At 51.2% G+C, this 26,789-nt stretch overlaps 10 protein-coding genes across 10 annotated transcripts; 6 read left to right on the top strand and 4 right to left on the bottom strand.

Annotated features, from left to right (window-relative positions):
- Positions 1-34: 34 nt before the first annotated feature.
- Positions 35-570, bottom strand: JCM6883_004869 (uncharacterized protein; the record flags this gene model as incomplete). Its single annotated transcript, XM_076634491.1, has 2 exons — positions 35-200; positions 278-570. 2 exons carry the CDS (start codon positions 568-570, stop codon positions 35-37), a joined length of 459 nt encoding a protein of 152 aa, XP_076485553.1.
- Positions 571-923: 353 nt separating this feature from the next.
- CDD1 (cytidine deaminase) lies at positions 924-1,792 on the top strand (the record flags this gene model as incomplete). Its single annotated transcript, XM_076634490.1, has 6 exons — positions 924-993; positions 1,063-1,170; positions 1,236-1,320; positions 1,396-1,465; positions 1,541-1,657; positions 1,736-1,792. 6 exons carry the CDS (start codon positions 924-926, stop codon positions 1,790-1,792), a joined length of 507 nt encoding a protein of 168 aa, XP_076485552.1.
- A 454-nt stretch (positions 1,793-2,246) lies between these two features.
- On the top strand, positions 2,247-3,137 carry JCM6883_004867 (uncharacterized protein; the record flags this gene model as incomplete). Its single annotated transcript, XM_076634489.1, has 5 exons — positions 2,247-2,286; positions 2,346-2,518; positions 2,582-2,675; positions 2,754-2,789; positions 2,857-3,137. 5 exons carry the CDS (start codon positions 2,247-2,249, stop codon positions 3,135-3,137), a joined length of 624 nt encoding a protein of 207 aa, XP_076485551.1.
- A 244-nt stretch (positions 3,138-3,381) lies between these two features.
- On the bottom strand, positions 3,382-9,150 carry JCM6883_004866 (vacuolar protein sorting/targeting protein 10; the record flags this gene model as incomplete). Its single annotated transcript, XM_076634488.1, has 17 exons — positions 3,382-3,398; positions 3,462-3,982; positions 4,046-4,155; positions 4,214-4,305; positions 4,361-4,808; positions 4,876-5,226; positions 5,286-5,384; positions 5,443-6,039; positions 6,106-6,156; positions 6,219-6,447; positions 6,512-6,880; positions 6,945-7,234; positions 7,300-7,376; positions 7,439-8,195; positions 8,258-8,458; positions 8,530-8,664; positions 8,950-9,150. 17 exons carry the CDS (start codon positions 9,148-9,150, stop codon positions 3,382-3,384), a joined length of 4,545 nt encoding a protein of 1,514 aa, XP_076485550.1.
- A 2,006-nt stretch (positions 9,151-11,156) lies between these two features.
- On the top strand, positions 11,157-12,628 carry JCM6883_004865 (uncharacterized protein; the record flags this gene model as incomplete). The annotated part of the gene is made up of 2 exons (XM_076634487.1): positions 11,157-11,225; positions 11,291-12,628. The coding sequence occupies 2 exons, from the start codon at positions 11,157-11,159 to the stop codon at positions 12,626-12,628; spliced, it is 1,407 nt and encodes a 468-aa protein (XP_076485549.1).
- A 6,366-nt stretch (positions 12,629-18,994) lies between these two features.
- Positions 18,995-19,543, top strand: JCM6883_004864 (uncharacterized protein; the record flags this gene model as incomplete). The annotated part of the gene is made up of 2 exons (XM_076634486.1): positions 18,995-19,120; positions 19,187-19,543. 2 exons carry the CDS (start codon positions 18,995-18,997, stop codon positions 19,541-19,543), a joined length of 483 nt encoding a protein of 160 aa, XP_076485548.1.
- A 1,039-nt stretch (positions 19,544-20,582) lies between these two features.
- ADI1 (acireductone dioxygenase (Ni2+-requiring)) lies at positions 20,583-21,541 on the top strand (the record flags this gene model as incomplete). Its single annotated transcript, XM_076634485.1, has 6 exons — positions 20,583-20,599; positions 20,699-20,821; positions 20,880-20,975; positions 21,051-21,118; positions 21,222-21,349; positions 21,452-21,541. 6 exons carry the CDS (start codon positions 20,583-20,585, stop codon positions 21,539-21,541), a joined length of 522 nt encoding a protein of 173 aa, XP_076485547.1.
- A 396-nt stretch (positions 21,542-21,937) lies between these two features.
- Positions 21,938-22,931, top strand: JCM6883_004862 (GPI anchored serine-threonine rich family protein; the record flags this gene model as incomplete). Its single annotated transcript, XM_076634484.1, has 5 exons — positions 21,938-22,029; positions 22,123-22,162; positions 22,233-22,349; positions 22,421-22,554; positions 22,622-22,931. 5 exons carry the CDS (start codon positions 21,938-21,940, stop codon positions 22,929-22,931), a joined length of 693 nt encoding a protein of 230 aa, XP_076485546.1.
- Positions 22,932-23,213: 282 nt separating this feature from the next.
- JCM6883_004861 (ribonuclease III domain-containing protein) lies at positions 23,214-24,342 on the bottom strand (the record flags this gene model as incomplete). The annotated part of the gene is made up of 3 exons (XM_076634483.1): positions 23,214-23,551; positions 23,620-23,929; positions 24,004-24,342. The coding sequence occupies 3 exons, from the start codon at positions 24,340-24,342 to the stop codon at positions 23,214-23,216; spliced, it is 987 nt and encodes a 328-aa protein (XP_076485545.1).
- A 403-nt stretch (positions 24,343-24,745) lies between these two features.
- On the bottom strand, positions 24,746-26,243 carry JCM6883_004860 (uncharacterized protein; the record flags this gene model as incomplete). The annotated part of the gene is made up of 2 exons (XM_076634482.1): positions 24,746-26,131; positions 26,190-26,243. The coding sequence occupies 2 exons, from the start codon at positions 26,241-26,243 to the stop codon at positions 24,746-24,748; spliced, it is 1,440 nt and encodes a 479-aa protein (XP_076485544.1).
- Between the last annotated feature and the right edge of the window lie 546 nt (positions 26,244-26,789).

Below are 26,789 nucleotides of genomic sequence, written 5' to 3'. Positions count from 1 at the left end.
CTCCACCCTTCTCGCATCCATGAGCATCGTAGGGTCATCCCCTTGTCATAGCTTGCCGACTCCTCTTCGGTCTCCCACTATCATGATACCCTTTACCCGCGCCTCCTTCATCTCCCGACAACTCGAAATCTTTATCCCCACCACTCGATACTGTCACACTCGTTGCGTGTCTCGTTGTAGTTTTCGGTGGATTTGGGTCCCTATCATCCCTCATCTCCCCGTATCAGCCTCCCTCCTCACATCGAGAAAGAAAGTGAGGAAAGGGAAAAAGACTGACCGCTCTACACCCGAATAATATTCCCCCGAAACCTTCGGAACCTGATACATTCCCGTCGCATAATCCCACCCACTATCAATCCCACCTCCCGTAGCCAATCGCGTGGAACGGTTCCATTTCAAGAGGGCGTTCCATTCGGATGCTTGTTTTGAGGCGCGAGAAGCATCGGATTCGGGGTGTTCGAACTTGTCAGGCGCTGGTGAGCTGTTCGCTGGGGGTTTGGAAGGGGGTTTCAAGGTATCAGAGGTGGATTGTGAGGAAGGAGCGGCGGAGGAAGGAGAGGGTTGGGTCATCGAGAGGGAAGAACGGGGCAGCGTGGAGTTTGCGTCTGGAGCGTGCTGAGGTGGACGCTGGACTAGTCTGATGGTCGCTCGAGTTTCAAGCGATTGATATGAGCGAACAGGAAGGAGTTGGAGATCAAAAGTCGCAAGTTTGATGATCGCGCTCTCTTTCTCTTGCTTCCATCTCACCAGCGTTCTAGACGCCGCGTACAGACACTCAGTAGACAGTCCGCAGCACCCGACTACCTCTGGTCCCCTTCTCACTTCGACAGATTCGGCTCGGCCGGTTCATCTAGAATCTTATCTCCTTCCTTTCAGTCCCTCTCTTCACGACCCACCACCCCACGCACTCCAACACATCCAGTATGGTAACCTACAGGCCCCTTCCTCTCACCGAAACTCAGCGTTCAACGCTGATTTCTTCCGCTTTATCCGGTTCGTCCTCTTCCTTCTCCACTTCCCAACCCTCGGGAGCTGACGTGGCCAGAAGAGCTGGATCAACAGCTCGAGATGGGAGTTACTCTCCTTATTCAAAGTTCAGAGTAGGAGCTTGTATGTTGAAAGAAGATGGTGGGTTCGTCAAAGGCGCAAACGTAGAGTGCGCTAGTTACGGTAAGTCTCTCTCTGTCCCTCGACCGTCCTTTCGAGTGCAAGACTGATAAGGGCTTGGAGCATAGGAGGAGCTATTTGCGCAGAAAGAACCGCGATTGTGAAAGCCGTTTCGGAAGGGACTAAGAAATTCGTTGGACTCGCGGTCACTTCGTATGTCCCACGCGTTCTACTCACCAACGGGATTCCTGAAAAGACTGATGGTGATCTTCCTCGTCTGACGTACAGTGACGTACCGGCAATCATTTCACCTTGTGGGATCTGTCGTCAATTGTTGAGAGAGTTTTGTCCTCTTGATGTGAGTTTGAGCATTACGAAGACGACGTAGACTCTAACTGATTCTGCTCTTCGTGGAACTCGAATCCACTGTTAGATGCCGATTCTACTTGTGCCTTCGAATTATGAGGAAGGAGTAACGAAAGTTGTCAAAGTCTCGGATGTCGAAGGAAAGGGAACAGAAGGAGTACTTGTGGAGACTACTATGGGAGAGGTACGTCTCAGGGCACTCTCATACGCTCACTCGTAGTCGAGTGAAACTAATTCGCTTTCTTGCTTTGCGCGAATTTAGCTGTTACCGCTCAGTTTTGGTCCGGAAGATTTGGACAAACCTCGGGATCGATCTTGAGCGACTCACTGTACCAGACAATGCTTGCTAATATCGTTCTCGTCGCCCCATCTCGTGTCCGAACATGCTGCCCATTTGCACAGCAAGCGTTCTGCGAACTTTTCTCAGTTCTCCACGACCGAACGGTCCTCGCCTACCTCTCCGGCTGTGCTGTCGAGCCACTCCGCCCGTCTCGACTCTTGGCATTTAGAGGAGGCGCTAATCACTCGTCAAACTCTCTTCATCGCCACATCCGTGCAAGGTCCTCTTGTCGCGTCTGGACCTCGCGTCTTTCTTTTCAAGCTCGTCGATCGCGATCAAAGGGAAGCGGATTCGGCTAAAGTTTCGAAAGATTAGCCGTCAAAGGTAGGTGCGGAATTGCAAAGTGCTCGGACCTCCTTCAAAGTCTGCTCTCTTTCTTGCTTGCTTTTTGCCTCTTCTCTCTTCCCGACTCTCGCTCTCTCTCAATATCAGTATGACTCGTATCCTCGCCGTATCCCTCCTCCTGACCTCCGGTAAATCCCTCTCCTCTCTTCTCCCTTTCTTCCCCGCTCACACCTCTTTCCCTCCCCAGCTCTCTCAGCCGCGCAAGCATCCCTCCTCTTCCCTCGTCAAGAATCGACCTCTACTTCTCTCGATCAAGTCTACCAATCGCTCGAGACGTTCGCTACTGAAGTCACTTCGAAAATCGCAGGAGGTCAATGCACTGAAAGTGATAGTTGCGGTGGATGGCTTCAATCCGCTCTCGTGAGTCCGCTCTTTCTCGCCGCGAGTAGCTAGACATGAGCTGATGACGGGAAGAGATGGCAGGATTGCGTAGGAGACGGAAGTGCGAATGAAGAAGCGCTGGCGAAATGCGCTTGTCAAGAGGGGTTTTTGAATAGTTTCGGTTCTTGCGTTACTTGTGAGCACTTCTTACTTACTAGCTCCTTCCTCGTGCTCCAGAGTATAAGCTGATAGAGGTTTGTCGTGTCTCGTCTAGGCGTCGGAACTGATTCGGCGAATCAAGCTGGATCAGGTAATTAATCTCTTTTCTACTGCTCCATCTCTCCCTGTCGAACTGACGGTTCCTCCTTGTTTCCTAGCGCTCACTCAAGCTTGTTCCACCGGCTCCTCCTCTTCGGCCGCTCCCTCTGAGTCCGCCTCGCAATCCGATTCTTCTTCGAACGGTTCAGTTTCGGCCACGTCTTCGGGTTCATCCCCTTCCTCCTCCGCTTCTACGACTGGATCAGCTACTCCCTCGAGTGCGAGTGCTCAACCAACCGCAGCTGATGCTGGATCGGGAGTTGGAAAGCTTGCGTTGAATAAATGGAACGTTGTTGGGAGTGTTGTCGGAGCGGGATTGATTGCGGGCTTGTACGCCTAGATTCGGAACGGTGAACAAATTCGATGATCTGATTGAGGTCTGTCAGCATGGGGCAGGAAAGTAGTTGTCTTTCGAGTTTGGTTCTTAGTTTGTTATCCTTGCAAGCCTGTTTAATGCATTTTCGGCCATCAAGCCAATCGCCACCCTCTCTACGAGTCTCGAGCCACCGGAGAGAGAGATGGTAGAGAGGGAAAGGAAATCTAACTGCGTTGCGTGTACTACTTTTTTGCGAAATTGTTTACTGCTACAGTTCATCGTCATCTAGAAATGGAAAAGCCACGTTAGCAATACAGCCATGTAAAAAGTGATGGAGTCCCGACTCACAATCACCTAGTAATTCTGCATCGAGGGAATCATCCAGTCGAACTGTTCTGTAATGATTCCTCGAATTCCTCCTCCGTAGTCGATCGCTCAAGAAGGGAATCTCCACATCTTTCGCCCACGCCGCAACTGCTCCAAACACTCCAATGACGAACCAAGGAATCGAAATGACGAGTTCTGCGAGTCCCGAACGATTCCCTTCCCCAGGTTCTGGAAGTCGAATCCTTCCACTTCCACCTCTCCTCCTCGTCCACCACACTGCAGCGAGAGCCGCAATCCCGAAAGGTAAGACTGCGATCGTCGTCCAGAAGAATCCAGAACGAGTTTTGTTCCCGGGACAAACGTGAGCTGAACCTCGATCGAGTGCGAGTCCTCCTTCGCATTGAGAGTGAGGGATCTTGCGATACGGAGTTCGGTCGTACCAGAAGGGTTGGTCCCAGGTACAGGTTTGATCGGCTTCGAGAGGTCGAGCTCCTGGAACGAGAACACATTCGTTCTTGTCGTCGAGTCGATAGTTGAATTCACTGCAAGTGAAGACATGAGTCAGTTCCCTCGTTCCATCTCCCAAGAGCGTCGAGATGGCTCACCACTCAAAGTCTTGTCGCGAGCAAGGGCAGTGTTTCTCGATCTTCGCAGGTTGAGGAAGTCGTTCTCCTACGAAACAGCTTCGATCGCGAACTCGTCGATGATAGTAAGTCTGACGGACGAAGAGTCAGCACGACGTCGAGAGCGATCGAGAACGAGCTGTGACTGACCTGCATACCGAAGAGACAGGGCTCATCTCGAGATTCGCTCGGAGTCCAGAGTTCGAAATCGTCTCGATCGGGGTGAGCGAGATCGAGTTTACCTGCAAATGACGGTGTCAGCTCGAGAGTCAGGAGTGAGAGACGCGAAGGACTCACATTTGACGTTCGTTACAGACGAGAAATCAAGATGAATAGCGACGGTCGCCTCAGGTCGATCAGGAGCAGTTCCAAAGAGGATGAATTTACGACTCGTATCCATCGGGACGGTGACGATACTCTTGACTCTGATCCTCTCTCCGAAGTTGTAATCTTGCCAGCTCAATCCTTCGTTGAGCGAATAAGTGGCGTGATCGGTAGCGTCTTCGTCGTTCGCGAGAAGGAGAATCGATCCTTGATCTCCGTATTCCCAAACGTGAGCGTCCTTGTGTACCTCCTCCCACGTGAATCCTCCGTCTCGAGTAAGGAAAGTGTCGGAATCGGTGTAAGGGAGGAGATGCTCTCCGACGTTTCCGACGGCTAACATTAAACCGACAGCAGAAGGGGAAGAGTAGGTCGCTCGAGGGTCTCGTCGTTCGGTGTATCCGTGAATATGAAGAGTGCAGCGCTGTAAAGAGAACAGCCCGACTAGAGTCAGTTGAGGAACGAAGATCTGTTCGAGCGATTCAACTCACAGCAGAAGTGCAATCGTAAGTTCTTCCGAGGGCATCCTTCGCCGGAGGGTTCATCGGTTTCCATCTCCCACCATCGTTGTGCGTGATCCTCGACTGAAGTTTCTTGTTACTCGAGAGCGCAGCTTCTTCAGGGTTCGAAACGACGTTGATGACTGCGATTCCGTCGAGACCGATCATCTTTTCGAAATCGACGAATCCTTTCCCGTTTCGGTTGACGTATTCGAGAGAGGGAGAATAGTAGGTTCCGTTCGAGTTGGACTTGAAGAGAGTTCCCCATTCACTACCGATGTTGGGGTGAGTCGTAACGTGAAGGAAGACGGAATCCGTCGTCGATTCGAGAACGGTATAGGCCTGCTCAGTACGACAGTCAGTCCACGCTCAACTAAGCGATCAATGAAGAGGATGCTCACTTGGTTCTCGAGTTGCATGTTTGGAGGGAATCGAGCGAGAGCGAAATTCTTTCCGTCTAACGAAACTTCGAGTCCGATAGCTCTCGAGTTCTCAGCCATCTACGCGATCAAGTTCAATCAGTGAACGAGAAGTAGAGGTTGAGGAGTGGAGACTCACCTCGGCGACGACCATGTACTCCTCGAAAGTAGCGAATCCGACGATCGAATGAAAGACGGTCTTCTTGTTCGAGTAGAAGTAATCGCCCTCGACGAGTTGAAGCGGGTTGTTGTTCGCGTAAACAGCTCGTTGAGATCCCTTCTTATCCCGATAACTCTCGCAAAAGATAATCTTCTCGTCCAACTTGAGTTTCTTGTCCCTCGCCCAACTGCAAACTCGAACGTATTCTTCGATCTTGTACCAATCTCGTCCATTGTTCTTCGTGTACCACGCGACTGCTCGACAGCTGCTCTCGTCACTACCTCCACACCCTTCTTGTCCCGTCCAGATCAACCAATCTTCTCGAAGAGGGTGGAAATCGAGTAAGGGGATTCCGAAACCGTTCGGATCGGCTGGAGCTTTGAACGTTCGCCAGTTTTGACCTTTGTCGGTAGTGAAGTGGACTTGTTGAGAATCGGTAATGAGGAAAGCTCGGTCGCGAGCGTAGGTGTGCATCGTCAAAGCCATCACGTGAGTGTTCGGGACGGCTTCGTTCCAGCTGAATCCTTCGTTCGTCGATTGCCAAACTCGATTCTTGCTCGTGAAGGCGAGGATTGTCTGCAATGATTCGAGACATTCGTGAGTGAGAGCCTATTCGAGCGAGAGAAGCGATGAGAAACTCACGTGAGAATCTCCGAAATAGCTTTGATCGAGAACGAGACCAGGGAACGTGAACTGTTTGGGGAAGAGAGACGTCAAGCACAGCGCTCCATATCCAGAGCAGAAAGAAAACTCACGGATTGATGAGAGACCAAACCTGGATTCTCTTTTCCAGCGTGACAAGGTTTCATCTTCTTTTCATCCTTCTTGATTCCCCTCTGACGATCGCAAGTGTTACCGGGGATAAGTCGGAATCCGGAAGATCCCAAGAATTCGTCTCCATCGTTTCGACATTGTCCAGCCGGGATCGTTTCGGGTCCGACGGGGATACAGTTGCCCATTCCGTCGGGAGCAAAGTTGTAATCGCTGATCGACAACGAAGGGGTCAATTCGACGCATCTCGGATGCAAGAGAGAGAGATCCTTCGCACCATTCATAATCTTCATCATCGCACGGACAATTCTCCTCAGTCCCAACCGGATCGTTCCATTTATTCGCGACGACACAATCCGCATCCGGTTTCCTCCTCATGAACCATTGTTTATGACCCATCAAACAATCCGCTTCCCCGTTCTTCCCAATCTTCCTCGCGTACCATTTCTCCATGTCTCCAGCGTTACATTTCCGTTTCTTGAGCGATTCGAAATCCATGTGAACCACGATGTGTCGTTCTCCTGCGGATCCTTTCTTGTCGGATCGACGGGTGAGAGTGCCGAGGAGGAGGAATTTGAGAGAAGTAGAATCGGGAACGGTCGTTAGGAGTCGAGCTCGTAGTTTGACTCCGAGGTCAAATTCGAACCTGCTCCGTTCAACTTCGTCAGTTCCAGTCGAAGGTGAATTCGAAGAGAGTATAAAAATCGCACCAAGTTTTACCCATATCGAAAGAGTATTTGACTTCATCGGTAGGTTCCTCATCTTCAACCATGACCAAAACGCTCCCTTGATCACCAAACTCATACTTGTTCGCTCCATCGTCGACCATCCTCCAACTCATTCCATTATCGATCGAAAGGAAAGTGTCGCATTCGTCGTAGGGAAGGAGATGGGCACCGATCGAACCGACTCCCATCAGGAGACCAGGAGCAGTCGAAGAGAAGACTCGTCCGTAGTTGTGAGGTTGAGTGACCGAGTGAAGGTGGAGCGAGCATGATTCCTGCAATTGAATCTCGTATCCACATCAGTTTTGTAAATGGTGTAGGAAGTCGGAGGATCGCTCACGAGATCTTCGACGTCGCATTTGATCTTTCTTCCCTCGTTGTCCATAGCAGGAGCTTTGATCAAGTTCCATCTTCCACCTACATCGAACGAGAGTGTCAGTAAACTTTCGAGGAAACAAGGCAAAACGCGAGTAACGCACCGTCGTCGAAAGTGATTCTCGTCTTCAATTCCTTATCCTGACCCGCTTCAACACCATCTACATTCTCGACCGTATTAATAACCGCTACTCCCTCAACTCCCAAAACTTTCTCAAAATCGACAATCCCCATTTTATTCCTATTCGTATTCTCCAAACTCCTAACGAAGTACGTCCCGTTCGAGTTTGAAGTGAAGAGAGTACCGGAAGATGAAGTAGGACTCGAATTAACGTCGATCAAGAGGGAATGAGAAGTAGATTCAACGATCGTGTAGGCGTTTTCGGTTAATCCGTGTCCGTGAGGGAATTGAGCTCGTGACCAATCGACCCCGTTCTCACTGACATACAAGATCATTTCTCCTCCTCCTGAGGTCGATCCACCTCCGTTCTGCGCCGAGGAGGAGGGTTTGAGCGCAGTCACGAGGTACTTTTGTACTCCTCCAATTCCGACAATTCCTCGAGCTTCTTTCCCAATTCCTAAATCGACGAAATTGTTCTCCCGCTCGAAGAAATCTGTCGAACTGTACAATCTCGATTCTTTGAGGGATCGAGGGGCAGAAAGGAGAGATTTGACGGCATCTTCGAGGGAAGAGGAAGAGGAGGAAGTCGAAGGGGGTTCGAAAGCGGCGCAGTAGACGAGAGAATCGGGTACGGAGGAGGAACCGACGAATTCTTTCTTGTCGTGAGCGAAAATGCAGCGGGTCGTGAAAGAAAGGAGTAATTTCGGATCCGAGGCGAAGGCGTCTTGAGTGTAGAACGTCTAAGATCGACACCTCCATCAGTATCTCGAGATCGTATATACTGAAGAAAGTACGAGCTCGCCTCGTCGTGACAGATCTTTCCTCCCCAACCTCCCATACTTTCACATTTCTGACCCGTGTACAAAATCCAATCCCATTTCTTCGCGTTGAACCCTAACGTGTTCGCACTCAACGCAGGTGGTAACGCAGTTCTAAACGAAGACCACGTTTCTCCTTTATTCATCGTTCGGTAATGAGTCGTCGAAGCCGTTAAGATGAAAGCCTGTGAATGGCTCGCTTGAATCAACTTCTTTCGCCTCGGGGGCGGGAAGTAGTGGAAACGAGGGAACGTACGATTGAATTGTCGTAAGGATGTTCGATCAACATGATTGATTCACCTTTGGGTACTCCGTTGATGTGATCCCATTTCTTGCCTTCGTCCGGTGAGCGAAGTACGTTTCGACCGATTTGATCATGGTACAACACCACCTACTCAAGAGAGATGATCACTAGTGGTCAGCTTAGCTTCTGCAGTGCGCTAGAGCTCGAGTAAGACGAGTCGGGAGGATATGATGTGTCCGCTTGGAGCGTTCGGATATCGTATCCCTTCCTCCTCTCCGTGTTCGCGCCTGATCCCACCCCTCATCTCTTCAGAGAGCTTATCCAACTCCGTCCAGTCGTCCGACTTGAGTTCCGAGGGAGGATTACGCGGAAAATCGCAGCACCACTTCTGATCGACAAGGAAGGAGAGGAGAGGAAAGGGGGGAGACTAACTGGACTATCCTCAAAGTACATGATCCGTGTCGGTAAGTTATCGAACAAGGTGTGACTCAGATCAGGTTTCTGTCCTTCGGGAGCGGCATGAATCGAGGTCGAGATGGAGAGTAACGTGAGGACGAGGGAGAAGAGGTACAGCATCCTGGTTGGTGTAAGCGATGGTGGTCGAGGTAATAGCGGTGGTGGTGAAGTCCCCATCGCTCAAGTCCGGGGTGTTGAGAGATGGAAGGTGACGATCAAGCTCCACCTGCGAGTTTGAGATTCGAAGTCCGTTCGCGTTTGAATTTTGGAACTTCCCCTCGAGTCGAAACCCTTCTCTCCCTCGGATCTTTCCCGCTCTTCCCTTCTTCTTTCTTCTTCTCACTCTCTCCTTCGCCTCGCCTCAATCGCCTTTCGCGCCCGTTACAACCTTTATCAAGCTATCGACTCGTATTCACCTCTTCACGCCTTTCTTTCGATCTGCTGACGACTTTTTTTTCGCCTTAACTTCGATCCGCTTCTCGTCCACTGATCTCGGTAAGCTCTCATTCTCCCAACTCAGAGCACAAAGGAGGTATTCGGGAGGGGCTAGGATGAGAAACCTTATCGCCAAACAAAGCATGTTAGACTGCTTAGCGAATGAAGAGATTCGTCTCTTCTTCGTAGTGATTAGAACGATTACGCACGTCAGTTTGATGCCCCTCGACACATTGGAATTTAGAAAGTAGGAGGATTGGGAACAGCGGGAATTTCGATCAGATGAAACAGAACTGACTCCTCGCTTCTCTTCCCATACTCTAGGTTATCTTGTTTGTCGCCAGTCAGATCTGCATTGCACCCACCGCATGTCTGCTTTGCGTACACTCCGCAGAGTTCCTTCTGAACTATCAAAATTTCTCTTCTCGCATTCTCCTTTCTTGCGTCGTGTTTCGAGAAGGATCGTCGAGAGTACACAAATGTGGCACGCCATCAGCGATATAACTTTAGGGAGCCGTAACGGTACAAAGTCAAGTCTCACAAAGCAGGAGTGACAAAAGACCTAAAGACCTCAGAACCGGACAAAGCATCTGGCCCCGCTCGCGTCGTCGCCCTGTTCGGTTGCCCAGAGCAACTGGATGCTCCACGAACGACGAAAGACGCAGATTCAACGCTCAGAGTTGAACAAAATTCTGGAGAAGCCCGTCGGAATAAGCAAATTGCCCCTATTTCACAACACGGCCGGTCGCGCTGTCATGAGTGACGGTGAGCGAGGTTGATCGCCAACTCGCTTGTTCCGCCTAAGATGTGACGATTGGTGACGAGCAGAATCGAAGCGAAATCATCGCGAAAGTTCCCGAGCGAAAAGGAAACGAACAAGAAAACAGGTCAGGACATGCCAGGCGCGGACAGCACACCGCGAGAGGAGATCTGAGCGACACGAGCGGCGTAGAGCGTAAATTCCATAGCGAAGAGATCGTTCGAGATCCGTAGAAGAAAGAAGTAGCGACGAAAATCGGCGGTAGGCTTTCGAGAGAGAGTTTCGAGCAAGGAACGAGGACAGGCGACGCTGTAGCGACGCACTCAGAGGTCAGTTGACGAAGAAAGATCGTAGGGATCTCACCTGCGCCTTCGGTTCCCTCTGCGAGAAGCCGTTTTGGGACCCTCAACTCCCCTCGTCGCTTCTGTCTTCTTCCAAAAAACCCTCACATCGCCTTCGTTCTCCAGTAACTCGTCACTGACATCACTGCTATCCTCCGAGTCGATTGAAGGTCTTGAACGGGCGAAGGGAGCGAAAGGGTCGGGAATTCGGAAGGCAGAAGGCTGTAGCGGCATTCCTCTTGAGGGGAGGGGCAAGTTTGAACCTGAAGGAGAATGCTCGTGGATCGTATCTGGTAGAGGAGAGTAGAGAGAGGGCATCGCGGTCGGGAAGGAGAGTTCGGGAGATGAGGGGAAAGGAGGGTCGATCTGACGACTCGGCGCGAGTCGTTCGCAGTCGATAGGGATCTCCGAGGTGCTGTTATCGGTCTGGAGGGTTCAAGCGAGTGTACAGGATAGAGTTGAGGGAGAAAGACGTTCCGAAAAATGGATTGCTTTCTCTCCTTCCTCCAGCTCACTCAACCTCCTCGATCGACCTTGAGTGCTGTCAGAGACTTAGACATTCAGGTGTGCTACGCCTCTGGTACGTCTGTAGGGCAGCCTCTGTTCCAGAAACGGCACTGACCTCTCCACATTCTTCAGGCTCTCGAATGGCTACGACTCCAGAGCAAATGAAGGAAGCAGGTCAAGTTAGATTGAAGGTACACGAAATGATCAAGGTGAGCTTTACCAGAGCCGAGTTGAAAGGTTCAAGCGCTCACACCTCGGCGACCTCGCCCATCAGATCGATCGTCTGTCTCTCCTCCCGAATGAACTCCTCGACAAGATCTTCGACTATGCTCACACTCTCGATCAACCTTCTACCGGTCCCCTCTCGAAGCGACTTCTCCCCTTTCACATCACGGGAATCTACCGCCAAATGAAAGTTTCGAAAGTCACGAAGTTTGTTCGACTCGCCGCAAAGCTCAACGCTGAGCCTCACCTCGGCGAAGGCATCAGAACATTACAATTCGACACCACTGTCACCCTCAATAAGTACGACGAAGTCTCGATGGACTCCTCCTTCACGCCACTGTTTCGTCGTCTTCGAAGGCTCGAGGATTTTCGCCTCGATCATCCGAAAATCGCACAGACGTTCTACCGATATCTCGAAGCGAAGCCTCTTCCGCTGAGGTCCTCCCTCTTCCCAAACCTCCGCTCTCTCAGTGTCGTTGGACGCAGTCACCGAATTCCGCAGTTTCCGCTCCTTGTCTACTCTTCTCTCAACTCTCTCGTCCATCTTGAGGACGAAAACTACATCTACCCTTACGGACATTTACAGTTCCCTGATGGTCCTCTCGCTCGAGATCTAACTCGCCTTTCAATCACGGGAGCCTACGCAGACGACGTCGCAATCGGTTCCTTCTGTTCTCGCTGTCCCAACCTCACTTCCCTCCGAGTACACTCAGTCAGCTCACACTATCTAGACCTCATTCAAGCTCTGCCGACTCGCCTTACCGAGCTCGAACTCATTGAGAAAGACGACGATCCTGAAGGCTCCTTCTGCGATCACCTCCTCCCCCGCTTCACTCGACTTAGACGGCTTCACATCGGTCACACACTCTTTTCTGAAGTTCTGGCGACCCATGTCGCTCATCTTTCTCTCCTCGAGCACCTCGAATTGGGACAAGGTTCGATCCCGATCAACCGTCTTTACCCCCTTGTTTCCGGTCCGACTCGACTCCCTCTACTTCGCACGTTCCATCTCCACCTCATTCCTTACAAAATCGGCGCGCGAATCGAGGTAGACGAGGATGGATCTTTGACCGAAGGAGACCTATTGGACGTTGACGCCGTGATCGGGGACGATTGGTACTTGGCGGAGCTCGAGGGTGAGACTGGCGACGAGTACACCGTCAAGGGATTACTAGAGCTGGTCAGGTTGGCGAAAGAGGAGGGAATCGAGATCGAAGGACCGACACTCGAAGCTGGCAAAGCACGACAAACTCATCTCCTCGAAGTCGCCAACATCGCCGTGTACCGTTGTACTCAGAGGAAAGACTTCAGCGCCATCTTTAACCTTCAAAGGACATGTCCTGACCTTTGTCAACGAATCCCCTTTCCTCGAATCCAATTCGCTTGATCCTACCAAACTCAAACTCGTCAAGAAGGAGTTACCCGATGAGAATTGGTTTAGTCTATCGTTGGAGAACTAGTCGGAGATGGATGAAGGAGTTGATTGGGCAAAGTTGGGATTCTTGTGGCTCGACATGTTGTTCTCGCGTTTTCGTCTTTGTGTTTTACTCTCTTCTCTTCTAGTTCTGTAACGTGTCGTTCCGTCCTTGCTCTACTCGGTCTACTGTCTCGGCGAAGCTACTGTCTCTGAGACTGATCGAGTGGGAAGTAAAGGAAAGGAAATTGCGTTCAAGCAAAAGACAAAGAGATGGACGTCTACGAAAGAGCAAAGACTGAGACGAGAAGGGAAGTAGAATGCTCGTTGACGAAGCGGGAGAAGATCGATACGCTTGGAAAGAGAGGCAGAAGAAGAAGAAGAGGGGGCAACTAAAGCGCTTTCAAGTAGTTCCACCTCGGCTCGATGTTTGTTGATCCGTTGCGCGATGGCGTGCGCCTGAGGAGCTAATCCGGACTGTTCTTTTTTGGTCTTTTGCTCCTTGCAATCATCGATCTCGGCGTGTATTTGATGAATCCTGATCAGAAATGGTCGAGCCTCTTCAACATTGTCCGCGATCTGCTTTGGAGGAGGTACGACGAGCAGTTCTCGTAATCGCTAGAAGTGAAGTAACGAGCGAGTGAGAGGTCAGTGAGCGCGGACGCGCGCAAGAGAGAAAAATAGAGAGAGGAAGAAGCAGACTCACGTCGTATAGGTAGTCGTATCGATACAGTTTCTCGTTCCACTCCCGGAATCGCCACGTTGCGTTGTTCTGTGCGGCACAGTAGACGGATTTGTGGCTTCTGAAATCCCGGCAACGACTGGATCTCAGCAGAGATTTGTATGGAGGTGAGAAAGATCGACTTGCTGGTGAGGAAATGTGATGCGACAAGCGTCGCAACGTGGCTTTTCCGGTGCCTTGACGTTGTGATTCGTCGATAGTGAAGATCGAAGTGCTGTCGTTGGACGAATGCGTTAGATTCGCGCGCGGTCGAGAGGCGCCAAACGCGGAAATACAACGAAAATAGCTTACGCAAGGGTCGGTGTTGTATTCGCACCACGCGCAAAAGTGTTTGGTCATATCCTCCGGTAGATTGTACTGAATGTGTGCCGCGACGTGCTTGAGAGCATTCTGTCAGACGAGGTTATTTCAGTAACGAGTTTGCGAGAGTCGTCGACGACTACCTCCAGGCGCTTACCAGAGAGGTGAATCTTCTATCAGGTAGTACAGTGCAGTGGATCACTTCGCCGGTATTGGGATTCCGACCCTGCCATCTGCAATGCCATGTATCCTTTTTGTCGGTTTCCCGCTTCGGTGCCCTCACCAAGCTGTTAAAGGCGTTCACCAAATCAGGCGGAAGTTGGAGGGGTGACATGTGGCGTAAGGAGGAAAGGGAGGACAGTGGAAGAAGCGAAAGGAAAGAGATCGGTTCTTCCATCAAAGAAAACACGGACCTCTGAAGCATGAGCGATGGAGTCCCTGCTTCTCACAGGGGTCATTGAGGAACACGGACGTGACGTCGTGGGCTCGTGCGTCCCCTGAATGCAGTCAAGGGGAGAAGAACGAACGCACGTATCGTTTCGCTGAGCGAGTTCGTCGCAAGTGGGCGCTCTGGGTTGAGCGATAATCCGAAGCAGAGAGCCCAGAACAAAGAGGTCATACAACCCAGAGCAGCCTGAGCCAGGAGAAGTAGCAGAAAGCTGTGGAACGACGAGAGCGCGAGGGTTGACATGTTCATGGTTTTCGAAGGAAGTTGAACTCGAGGGTTGCGAAATATTCGTCTTGCATTGACTAGACTAGCAGAGTACTGGTAGGTATAGGAGAGCGTCGTCACGTATCAGCATTCCGGAATTGACCTGCGGGAATCGGGGAAGAGTAGCGCGAACAGCGGCAAGACTCACAAAGATGGAACAAACGTGGTTCTCCTGTGATTCCCTCTCAGGTTATTCTAGCAAGCTCATGATTTGAATTTCCCTCTGCCAGCGACTTCCGAGCGTCGATCTATCCATACACTGCAATCTGTCGCGAGTTATTGAGAGTTGAGGGACGATTCCTGTTCCAACTCATTCCGCCTCGCAATTTGACTCCTCCTCTCTACACTCTACGATCCAGAGAGGTTTTGTACGTTCTCTAAAGGGCCTACTGGTGTGTTGGGTGTTGTTGTTGAAGGGCGAACAGGGAGATTGGTCGATTCGGGGTCGGTCAGAGAGGATGGGCTCGTTCTCCTCGTCCGTGAGTGATCCTGTAGACCTGCGTGGTGGATCAAGCGATTCATCTTGGCCGAGGGTGAATGGAAGAGGCAAGAGAGCTCGATCGAAACTCTCATCTCTTTTTGACCTCTCCTCGATCCCCGCTCTCACGAACACCTCGAATCTACCTGGTATACATTTCCAGAGCACGTACTACCGCCTCGATCCCTTCCGAGATCGCTTGGGGATGCTCTTGACGACTGAGCGATCTCTCATTTATCGATTTGCTTTCGGATAACCTCGAAGCCAATCAACGAAACATTCGCAGTCCTGGTCAAAGTCGTACTGCTAGAGGAGCTCGAGAACAGACTATGAGCTTGGGAACGACCTGGTTCGAATTGGAGAAAAGTGAGTTTTCTTCCCTCTGATTTTCTCTCCATTCTCCGGCTGTTGCGAGGCTGCTTGACCTTGGTCTTGCGTGGACGAGGACTCAAATTCGAACTGCAAGTGAGCGAAGCGGGACATTCCGTTGATTTCCTTTCGACGAGTCCCCCTCGTTCCTCTTGAAGTTCAGTCGGCGGTCACGCTGCTCCGTTGATCGACTCACTGCTCTGTTCACTGCTTACGCACTCAGAAGATGGCCTTTGCATGCTTCTCTCCAGTCCGATGCTGTCGCTACCTCGGCACACTCGCTGTCTCGGGCGCACGAGTCTCGAACTTCGATCCCTTTTCGTGCGCACTGATCCCGTGTCGTCCCTCGGGCAGACGGTTCCTGCTCAAGACAGACAAGGGGAACGAGCTAGGTCGAAGCGGCTTGAACTCTTCCTCTCTCTCCTCTCTTTTCCTGTCTCCCTCGCGGATCGCACGGCATGAGCGATGCTAACGCCTCCCCTCTCGAGTCGGTACAGTTCGAGAACGGGGAATGGTTCTGCCTCAACGAACGTGGGCATCTGAGCGCGGCAAGTAGTGAAAGTCCTTTCGTAGGTTCCCTAACGTTCGTCCAAAGATGGATTCAACCGAAGGCTTGCTGGTTTTCATCAGGTTGTGGTCGCAAGCGCATATCGCTCGAAAAAGGAGACTCTTCCGGACGGGTTCAAAGTCTATCACTGTAGATTCTGTTTATACTCGCGGCGGGACGAATTGGTGAGTTTCACTTCTTCTTTGATTCCCTGCCCTTTCCAAAGCGCCAATCTCAAGCTTATTCGCTTCTCGAAACGTGTTACAGGCGGTGCTCAAGCATGTGACGGCCGCTCACGGTCCTCAGCACGGTAGGCCACCGCCATGTCCTTACTGCAAAATCGCATTTCCCAAGACCTCGTAAGACTCTTCTCTCGACTTCGTATGATCGGCGCTCACGTATATTTGTCGGTGAGTGCAGCATGCGGCACTGGCCAAGGTTCTGTCCGGCGAATCCGAACGCGACAGCTACAAAGCTCCCTGGTCGCACCTGGAATTCAGAAACATTCGAGTTTGACTTTGACGATGAGAAAGATGGCTATTCCGTACGTTTTGATCTCTTGCTCATGGCGCATAGCGAGGTTGCTGGACTAATCAGCGAAGCCGTTATTCAGAGAATTGAGCACTGGTTCTGCAAGGAGACCGTCGAGGCGAAGGAAATGGTCGAGGAACAGCGAATCCATTGGAAGGGAGTCGTCGAACGTCTACGAGAGGAGAGGAAGAGGCTATCGAGTCTCGAGCGAGAGCTGTCAGAAGTTCCTGACGATGATCCGCTTAGGTTTCACCTGGAATTGGCCATCAAGAGGGAGAAAAGAGCGTGTCTGGCAAGTATTGAAGACCTCTACAAGCGCCTTTATCCTCCTCACCCCGCTGCTTCTCTTTCCGAACTTTCTTCTCCTTGTTTGACCCCTCGCAAGCGCCTATTTTATCATGATGTGCTTTAAACTTTCTTCGTCTGTCAGTCTTTCCGCCGCTTGCTATTCTTCTTTGACAATCTCTTATGCAACCTTCTCTTCCGTCCATAATGGCGCTCTTGGCTTGATCGCAGCGAGAAGGGATGCGAAAGATGCCGCACGAGTTGAGTTCCATCGTCGAGAGTTTGCATCCCTGCGCGCAATTCTCGGACTAGAGTGGTGCTGGTCGCTGGATTCCACAGAGAACGAGAGCATCAACTCAGAGCATAAAGGCAGTCATCAGTGTCAAGGGATACGACTTAAAGTCAAACAGATCACTTCTCCGACTAGCTTGCACGGTCTAGGGCTCGCCTTGAGAGGGATCGCAGGAATGCCAAAGCAAGTCGGATCTTGAACCGTCGCCGAAGCTGATGGGAAACGAGCAGAGTCTGTGAACGAGTTGACGTCTTGTTGTGCGATTTCATGAGGAAGGAACCTCGAAACCAACGACTTCGACCCGACCATCAGGATAGCTCCGCAAGCTGAGAGGACACAACTTACGCTCGTCGTCAGATTAACGCTTCAGCTAAGCCCGACAACGAAGAGAAATCAGCGCGAACAGATTGAAACCTTTTGAGGAAGACTGACCCGTTGTTTGTCTCGCGGTATCATTGAGTTCGACTCAGCCCATGATATACCTCAGTCAACCTCATTGAAGACTTGCAGGAAGCATCGACCCAAGCAGCAGAGAGGATTCGAAGCAGAGTGCGAAATCTCAAGCCTGTATGCCTTGGTGTTCCTTCCCCTCAGCGCTGTGTAGCTCCCCATTACCGCATTTAGTCCATATAGCCAACTTCCATTCTTCTCCACTGTTCTCGGGTCTGTTGTGCGTTCTGACGAGGAGGGGAGAGAGAGGTCATCGATTTGAAGTCGGCTAGAGAGTGTTGGCTTCGTCCGGAATCCGTGACAGGTCGGCAGTCGATCTTGAGCATCTTCAAGATTCACGAGCGACTTCGTAAGGTGGCGAGTGAATGGTAGGGAGGGAGAGAGTAGTTTGATCGAAACTCTCATCTCTTTCGAACTCTCCTCCATCGCTCGCTCATTTAGGTAGCTCGATAACACCCTCTATAGACTATCACCGCCACTGGATACTTCTTTACGCCCTGCCGCTCTCGTTTCGCTCATGTCGACGACTCGCAAGGCTATTCTCTCATCTATCGACCGATTTGCTCTGCGACGACCTTCGAAGCGTCCAACTCACTCGCTCGCAAACAGAGCAATGTGTATAGCACGAGGGCACCAGGGTTCGTACCTTTCCGTGCCGCTCAGGATGAAGAAATGTAAGTTCTTCCTACTCTCGTCTCTTCCTCTTCGCTGTAACGAAGCTGATTGATGTTCGATTCGAGCGAACAGTCGCGAAGGCTGCGCATAGTGTGACCGAAGCAGAATGGGTGCAAGAAGAATGCTCAAGGTTTCTCCAGTTTGCAGTAGTCTCTCTCGCTTGAGTCCCGCTCTTGATTTGTCTGAAGCGATCAAGCTCTGTCACAACACCATTCTTTACTCTTCTTACTGATCTGCTGATTGCGCTGTCGATCAGTCTTCGCCGACCACTTTTCCACTTTCGAGTTCTGCGTCCATGGAGGTATCTCGAGAACAGTGCTCAGTCCGTCTCGCTTCGCAATGATCCCGTCTCCGTTCCTCGGGCCCGGTACCTGCTCAGTCACTAGAGGAGCGAGCTTGGTCAAAGAGGCTCAAACGTTCTCGACCAAGGTCTCCTCTCCCTTTGTTCTCCAACCGCTCGATCACGGCCATGACTGATCTCCGGTTTCGTCCTCTCAGACTCGTCGAGTATGTCGACTTTGAAGGGGGGAAAACCTGGGAGTGTCGCACCAAGGAGGGAAAGTTCTATTCGCGGGATCCACAAAGTTGTTTGGTGAGTCCTTTTCTTCTGACCGGGTTTCCTGGCTTCCAGGCTGTTAACGATCATCCTCCCTCTAGCCAATGGTGAAGTATGCCTATCAACTGTACAACAAGCATCTTCCCGAGGGATTCGCTGAACATCATTGCGAGTGGTGCTCCTTCGCCGGGACTGTAACAGTGCGTTCCAATCGTCTCTCTCACCTGTTCAGGTGGTGAAGTTCTGCTCGCTGACAAGCTGTGGGATAGAATGTAAAAGGTCACACGGAACGGAATCATGTACCTCAGGGCAAGAGACGTGTCTGTGAATACTGTTCTGTGGCGTGGCCTCTTCGAGCGTAAGCATCTCTCAAGCGTCTCCGCAACCCCCCAGCTCTCGCTGATGCTTGTAGTCGGCATCAGCAAGAACCATGCCGAATTCTGCCCATCGAAACCTTCAGCGCCGGATTCAAAGCTCGCCGGTCGAATCTGGTCACAGGACGCACTCGCTTACAAGTACGATGATCCTGTACGTGCCGGGTTCTTGCTCTCGATCCGTAACACAATGCTGATCAATCGCGGAGTTCTTCAATAGAAAATTGAGCAATTCTTCCTTGTTGTGGTGGACGCAGCGCAGAAAGCGGTTACGAATGCGCGACTCCTTAACGTCGAGGAGAAGAAGCTCACGACTCTCAAGAGCAAGCTAGAGGAGGCATATGACGATATAGACGAATTCCTACCAATCGTTCTATCGTATGAGGCGGAGATCGAAGAATGCGAAAAGCGAATCGCAGAGCTCAAGAACGCCCTTCACCCTCCTCAACTCGCTGCGAAAAAGAGAAAGCGAAACAATTCCCCTCCCTCTTCTGGTAACCCCGCTGCGTCTCTCTCGAAGGCGTCGTCTCCCTTGTTGACTGCTCGTAAGCGTCTCGTTTATCGTGATTTCCTCTAGACTTTATCGGCTTTTTGTCCTCTTTTCTACTTTGTAGAGTCTTCTCATTACTCAGAAATCTCCTTGCACCTAAGTTTCGTATCGTACCCGTTCGTCGATGAGCAAGTTCTTGTCTGGTGGCTGGGAGACGAATCGCGAGAGGCGCTTTCAGAGCCGAGTTTGATCTGCCTGAACTTCGCAAACTGGCTGCTTAAGATCCTTACGCGAGACTGGTGACCTCGCTATGTCCGAAAAGATAACGATGACATGAGATCGAAGCGAGCCGAAGAAATCACCCTGCGCTCAAGCTCTAGGACAAGCTCAGGCTCGCACGAGCTGGACTCGGCAACATCATAGCAGCTTTTATGCCGGACAATAGCTGGAATCGGGAACTGAACAGAACAGAACGAACGAATCGACACTGCCTTGACGAGGTCTCATGAGAAAAGCAATCTCAGGAGCAGCAGAGCCAAATCCGAGGAGATCCGCACGTGCCAGAGGGCATACAGAAGGATGATCGACCGAACAGATTTAACTGGCGGACCAGCGGAGATCAGCCCAAACAATTTAGATAATTTGGATCGAACAAGACTAACTGCGATTTCCCTATGACTCCTCCAGTTCCTCCTCGACTTATAACGCATCCTCTTGACCACCATAGACAGTCCCGAGGAGGATCAGACGTCCGAGAGAGCGTCGGATACTGAGAGATTGTCGAGCATAGACTCCGTCTCCTCGTCGTCTTGATTCTGGTGCTTTAAGCTCTTCCTTGCGTGTCGGGATCTGAGAGTGCGTATTGATCCCTCCTCGTGAAGGTCTAGCGTTGGGCGGAGTGTACTAGGGCGGAGTGAAGAGTGATCGAATGAAGCGAGATTCGGCCAACGAGCGTAGAGTGCCGCCAGAGTTTCGAGAGTCGATCGCTTGGGTTCTGAAGGTCCCGAGAGTAAACTTAGGTGCTGGCGAGTGTGCAGAAGGGAGAGAAGGAGCTCCCTCCAAACTTTCATCTCTTTTGACCTCTTCCTCTTCCCACAGCCCTCCAGATACCTCACCTCTATTCGAAATGCACTCTTACTACTAGTCAGTACCCACTGTCGTTCTCTCACCACTCCAGAAGCCGGTCCTGACGAATTAGAAATTCCATCATCGCTTTCAATCGACGTCCTTCTTTCTCCTCAGCGATGACATTGAAGGCGATCAACGACTCGCCCACAACTCTGGAGAAGATGTCTCGATCGAGACTTTGAAGGGCCTGGGAGTATTACCTTACCCTGCGATTGAAATTGACCAGGTCGAGGAAATGTAAGCTCGCTCTCCGCCTGTAACCAAACTTTGTTTGACGGAGCGCTGGAATTTACAGTGCGAAGGAGAGGAAATACAAAAACCGAGATGAGATTAACGTGAGTAAAGCGGGAATGGGAGAGATTTACGAAGAGAAGATTAAAGGTTTCTTTAGGTCAGTCAGACCTGTTGCTTTCCAGTACACTCGACGAGAAGTGAGGATACTGATGACAAGTCTGAATTGTGGCAGGGAGCACCTTCACGAGGACGAGGAGATTCGATACATTCTTGACGGATCTGGTTATTTCGATGTTCGAGGTCCGTAGAAGCTTCTCCTCTATAGCGAGTGTTCTAGGATCGCCAGACCAAACACAGATACTAATTCCCTCGGACTCTTCCACTGAACCTTCGTCGCATTCAGACTCTTCGGACGCTCGCTGGATTCGAATCGCGATGGAACCGAAAGATCTAATCGTTCTCCCTCCCGGTATCTTTCACCGTTTCACTCTCGACGACAAGAACTATATCAAAGCTATGCGATTATTCCAGGTTCGTTCTCCCCCTCTTCCTCCCCTCGCTTCCGAACGGGCGCGGTTGAAGATTAGTTGAGCGAGAGCGAGCTGACTTTCTCGTGTGAGCGTGCGTGAATAGGACGAACCGAAATGGGTACCGCATGATCGAAACCCGGATGTTGAGAAGAATCCTTATAGGGAACAATACCTCAAGTCCGTCAAGGTCTAACGTTTCACGAGCAACCTTCGAATTTGACCCGAAATGTAGCATACTTTTTTCTTTCCCTTGCCCCTTCGTTCCGCTTCATTCTGTCATTACACAAAGCCGTGCACTCCCTGAAGCGGCGTGGGAGTGCTTGACTGTTCTTGCAGGAAGTTGAACGAAATATATAAGACGCGACACGTCACGCTTCTCGAGAAGAAAGACAGAATTTGTTGACCGGGTTGACCCTTGGCATCTTCTTCTTCTTCTTCTTCCTCTCAAACTCTCGCAAATAGCACTCTCGCACACTCTCGCCTTGACTTATCACACGGCAGCGCCTCTACTACACTCGTTCTTTCTTGCTTCACTCTCGTTCTTCCCGCCTCCACCCTCTCTCTCTCGAGCCTCTCCATCAACTCCAAGATGCACTTCCTATCGACCTCGATCATCCTTGCTGCTCTTACTCAAGCCGTACTGGGCTCAGTCTACATCGTCAAGCCCGATGGTAGTGATTCGTGAGTCCACAATCTTCTGCCCTTTGTGAGGAAATACCTCTTCGATCAGCTCACTCAACATTCTTGGCTCTTCTTCATTGTTGTGTGCTCCAGATTTAACGCAGGGAAACAAATCACCGTCACCTGGTTAGATGTGAGTCCGCACCCGCTGTATTCGAGAGTTTGAGAGACGACAGAGCTGACGATTTCTCGCGGAAGAACAGAATGATTCGAAGCCGGCTGCTACCGAATTTGGTCCCTCGACTTTGAAATTGGCAACTGGGTCAAACACTCTCCACACGAACCTCGCTACCCTCGCTCACATCGCCGATCCTTCCAAGGTGAGCCCTCAAGAACTCTCAGCTCTTTTTCTCCCTTTCCGCGCGTGCTAAGGGTTCTCGTGTGCTCACAGCAATTGGAGACCCCGATCGAGTTTGACGCATCATGGGGACCCGAATCGGATCAATACTTCATCTTGCTCGAATCGGATTCGGCAAAAGATCCCGCGACGAATCAACCTCTTCAAGCTTTCTCGGCTCGATTCCAGTCAGCTCCTTCCTTCTCTCACACAACTGTCTCGACGAGATCATACTGACGAGTTCGATGAGAGTAGATTGAACCGTATGAGAGGTACTTTCCCCCCTGAAGCACTCGCTCAACTTTCCGGATCGTCTGTGCCCGCCTCCCCCTCTTCGACAGGCCAACAACCTTCTTCCCTCCTTCCCGCCGCATCGAGCTCTGCAGGTACTGCAGCTTCGATCGCTTCGTCGACGTCTCCTTCAGCGTCGGTTTCGGCGAACAAGAACGCCGCGGCGAGTTCGACTCCGAAATCGGCCACCGCGGAGAACTCTGCGCCTCGACTCGGCTCTTTTGCCGTCGGTGGAGTCGTCCTCGCTGGATTCATTGGGATGATCGTAGCTTAGTCGGAAGGAGGGTCTGTTCTGTTTATGATGTTTCCCGTTAACTTGGATAGTTTCTTTTTCGTTTTTCTTCCGGCTTCTCTCATTTCTATCATCAGCATTTCTCATCGTTTCATCCTTGCATCTTACTTATACCATCTCTCTCTATCTCGATCTCGTTCTGCAATCAGGAATTGCCTCTTTCCCGGATAACCTATCACCTCGTTCAATTTTCATCTCGGATCACTCTTCTCCTACTCACACTTTAATACATACATCAACAATGAAACATCCAAGCACTCTCCACTACTTCCTCTCCCTGCTCCTTCCACCCTCATCCCTTCTCGATCCTTTCCCCTCTTCATGTCGTTCCTCCTCATATCCTCCTTCGTCTTCATCCTCATCCTCATCCGACTCCATCTCCATCTCCTCCACCGCATTATAAAGCGCAGCACTCTCCGCAGCTCGTTTAGTCAATGCATGACCACAACTGATGAACTCCCCTTCGAGAGACATTCGAACGTGCCAGCCTTTTCTCGCGTCGGCGGGGTCGTACTCGAATGTCGGTTTCGGAGGGACAGTGTCCGGCTTTTCAGAGTCGCAGTCGGCGCAATCCCATCGGTTGAGATAGCCTTTCTGAGCGACTGTATCGGATGGACGAATGATACTCAGTCGACGAGTCGTAATACAAGAGATAGAAACTTGAACTTACGTTGACCTCTCTCTTCCCTCCTCTTCTTTTCCGCATCCAATTTCCCCTCTTTCAACCCTTCCTTTCTCTCCTCCAAATCCCTCCAAACTCTCCTCGAAAAAACCTCTTTCAACCAATCTTCGACCCTCGATTCCGGAATCTCTGGGTCTTCGTACAGAGCTCCAATGTGCGCTTCGAACAAGCTTGCCGAGAGTTTTTGATCCCGAGTGAGAGCTTCTCGACCGGGGCCGTGGAGCAGACGTGAGGGGAGACCGTAGAAAAGTGAAAGGTGGGAAATGGTAATGTCTCGGACGAGGGATTGTCGAAGTTCCTAATCAGCGAATCGTTCAAGAATTAGCTCGATCTTGAGCCTGACTGTGTGGGGATGAGCGGTCTTGAACTCACGGAAAGTGGAAACGAAGTCAAATCAGGGTATTTCCTCCTCAAAATCTTTGAAACGATCAAAGGTAAATACTGTTCCCCAACCGATTCCAACACTCCAAAAGTCTCGAGTTCATGTTCATACTTCCCATGCTTCATCCCTTCCTGATTCTGCTTCGATGGATCCCAGTTGTAACTAAAGTGTCGTAGGGCTTGTTGAGCGAGTTTTGAGGATTTGATTTCGAGCAATGGGGGGAGTCGGGTCGTGTCGAGCGGGATTGGGGAGTGCTTCCAACCGGGGAGAAGCGCAGGGAGCGAAGGAAGTCTATGACGCGACGATCTCGAGGAAGACGAACGAGACATCGTGCGTTTCGAAGCTGGAACTGAAGAGGTCGAGTGAGGGCGGGCAAGGGCAGAGCAGAGCGCGATCGGACCAGCCAGAGATGCGAGGTGGAGAGTCGAATAGAGAGGAAGAGCAGCTGGAATCGCGGGTCGTGGAGATCTGCTCGGGCCTCCTGTGAAAAACGCTCGGTCCCTCTCCTCCGCGGCGCTATTGAGACTGCCAACAAGAACTCGATTCCTGATCAAGATATAACAAGAACGATACAGCGTTATTCTTCCTGTCGGCTTCACCTTGATGAGCAAATCGGAAATTAGCGTCGAAGGAATCGAAAGGATTTCGAGCGAGATTCACTTACTAGACGTGGACTACTAGGGCCCTCCTCCTCTTCACCATGGTCTTCTCCACCTTTCACCTCGTTACTGCCTAATTCTCCAACGTCAATTGAAACCAGTCCTCTTCGTGCAAGTCGATTTTAACGAGTACGAGCCTGGTCGGATCGAGAGTCCTCAGGTCGAGGGAAGGAAGACGTTTACAGAGAGAAGGATGTTCGAGTCGAAGTCGTTTGATATGAGAGGTGTCATGATCGCGGAACGAGCGATAAACGGCGATATTTGCGATTTCGAGTTGATACGATTCTCTGATTCGGAGAGCATTGAGCACTTGACCAGCTACTTCGATCCCTTCTGCCTTAGCCATCGCAATCAACTCTTCGGATTGATCCGCGATGTGTTCTCGGCTATCGAACCACCAAGGCAAAGTCCAGTCTCCCGCGATGAGCCTTCCATCTCCCGGAATCCATCGACCTCCAAGCGTTCCATCTTCGTCCAGACTGATACGATATCCGATTTGTGCTTCCGTGAGATCGAGATCGATTCGTCGCAGGTTAGGGAGTCGATTCCGTCCCGAAACGAGATCCCGGAAAGGTCCGACATCGCGAATTTCCCCTTCTCCCAATCTAATCGTCTCGAGATTTCGATGTTGAGCCAAGTAAGTCCCGACGTTGTCCGAGAATAGACTGAAGCCGAGTTCGAGATGTTTGAGTTGAGTGAATCGCGAGAGTTGATGATCAACGTATTCGTTCCCGGGGACGCCGTCGCGGTTGAGTCGGAGTTCGATCAGAGTTGAAGGTACGACTCGGAGTATCTCGGTGTAGTCGGGTTGCGAGGCGTCAAGGTGGAGATGCGTGAGGTTTGGGCAGAGTCGGCACAACGAAACGATTTCACTTTCGCCTGCGTTAGCTCCGGTGACTGAGAGATGCGTGAGGTTTGACAAAGGGCGTGCGAAGAGAGGCAAGGAGGGGTGGTAGTCGAGGTCGAGTCGAACGATTTCGAGTTTGGTCAATCCGGGAAACGAGCAGAAAATGTCGAAAGGAAATTCATAGTTCTCGGACGGATTTGCAACGCGTAGATGTACCAGGGAGGGGAGAATTGGCGCAGAAGTTGCGTAGAGAAAGTGTCCAGACAGGTCGTGATCGTCGTCGCCGAGGTCGAAACTTTTCAAGTTTGGCAGATTTCGAAGGAACTGGTTGATTTGGATCGACGAGCCGATTCCTTCCCCGACCGTGTCGTAGCTTAAAGTACAAAGCGAGAGGGATTCGATGCGCTTTCCGAGGTCTGGGTTACTTCCGACGATGTCGACGAGTTTTCGAATGTTCTCCTCCTTCTCGAGCAAGATGTCGCGGTATAGGCCGAAGATGTGGAAGGGGAGGAGTCGTTTCGAGGGGGCACCGGTAGAAGGGGTCTCGCGATCGTAAGAGAGGGAGAAGATGTCGTAGAGGAGCTCATTTGGGAGAGAAGAAAGTCGATCACGCTGTCGGCGAGAAAATGTCAGCTTGCGAGGGAGTGCATGAACGTCTGAGGGAGCTCACGGGATGGGATCCAGCCTGACTCCTATGTGTGCCTTGCATCACACCTCCTCGCATCAAGGGTTGGCGTAAGATTCGGTCGAAGCACTGCTAGGACGAGATTGACGAAGTCAGCTCGTCGCGCCTCCTGGTGGATGTGAGCGTGACACACCTGAATCCTGATCGATCCTGCGTGCTCGCAGACCTTCTGGCGTCACGATAGAAGTGCCGTTGGCGCAGAAATTTCTATTGTTTGATGAAGACCAAGAACGAGTCAACCATTGTTAGTGAGCCTCTGCGGTTGGTTGTAAGCCACCTACTCGACTTGTGGTTGATCCTGGATCCCGTCGCCGGGCGGTGTCAGACTCTGTCGAAGACGTCGGAGGTGAAAAGAGTTCCCGCGAAAACTTCGCAAGCTATCTCGCTTTTCTGCTCCGTAATGGGCGCGCCTCTGTGACGCTACAGGCTCTGGAGATCGGTGAAGTACTTTACAGGGGAAGTCGTAAGGTTCAAAGAAACCTCGGAGGGAATGAAGTTTCGCAAACTGAAAGAGACAAAGCTTCGCGACTTCTCACCACGCGCGCTCGCTAGTAGTCTCGATGGATAAAGCGTAGATCGATGCTT

The sequence above is a fragment of the Sporobolomyces salmoneus genome, assembly GCF_050403485.1.
Source record: "Sporobolomyces salmoneus JCM6883 DNA, S_salmoneus_JCM6883_v1_ctg61, whole genome shotgun sequence".
NCBI classification, from domain to species: domain Eukaryota; kingdom Fungi; phylum Basidiomycota; class Microbotryomycetes; order Sporidiobolales; family Sporidiobolaceae; genus Sporobolomyces; species Sporobolomyces salmoneus.
Note: the sequence above shows the minus strand (reverse complement) of the source record. Positions and strands in the feature narration are given on the sequence as shown.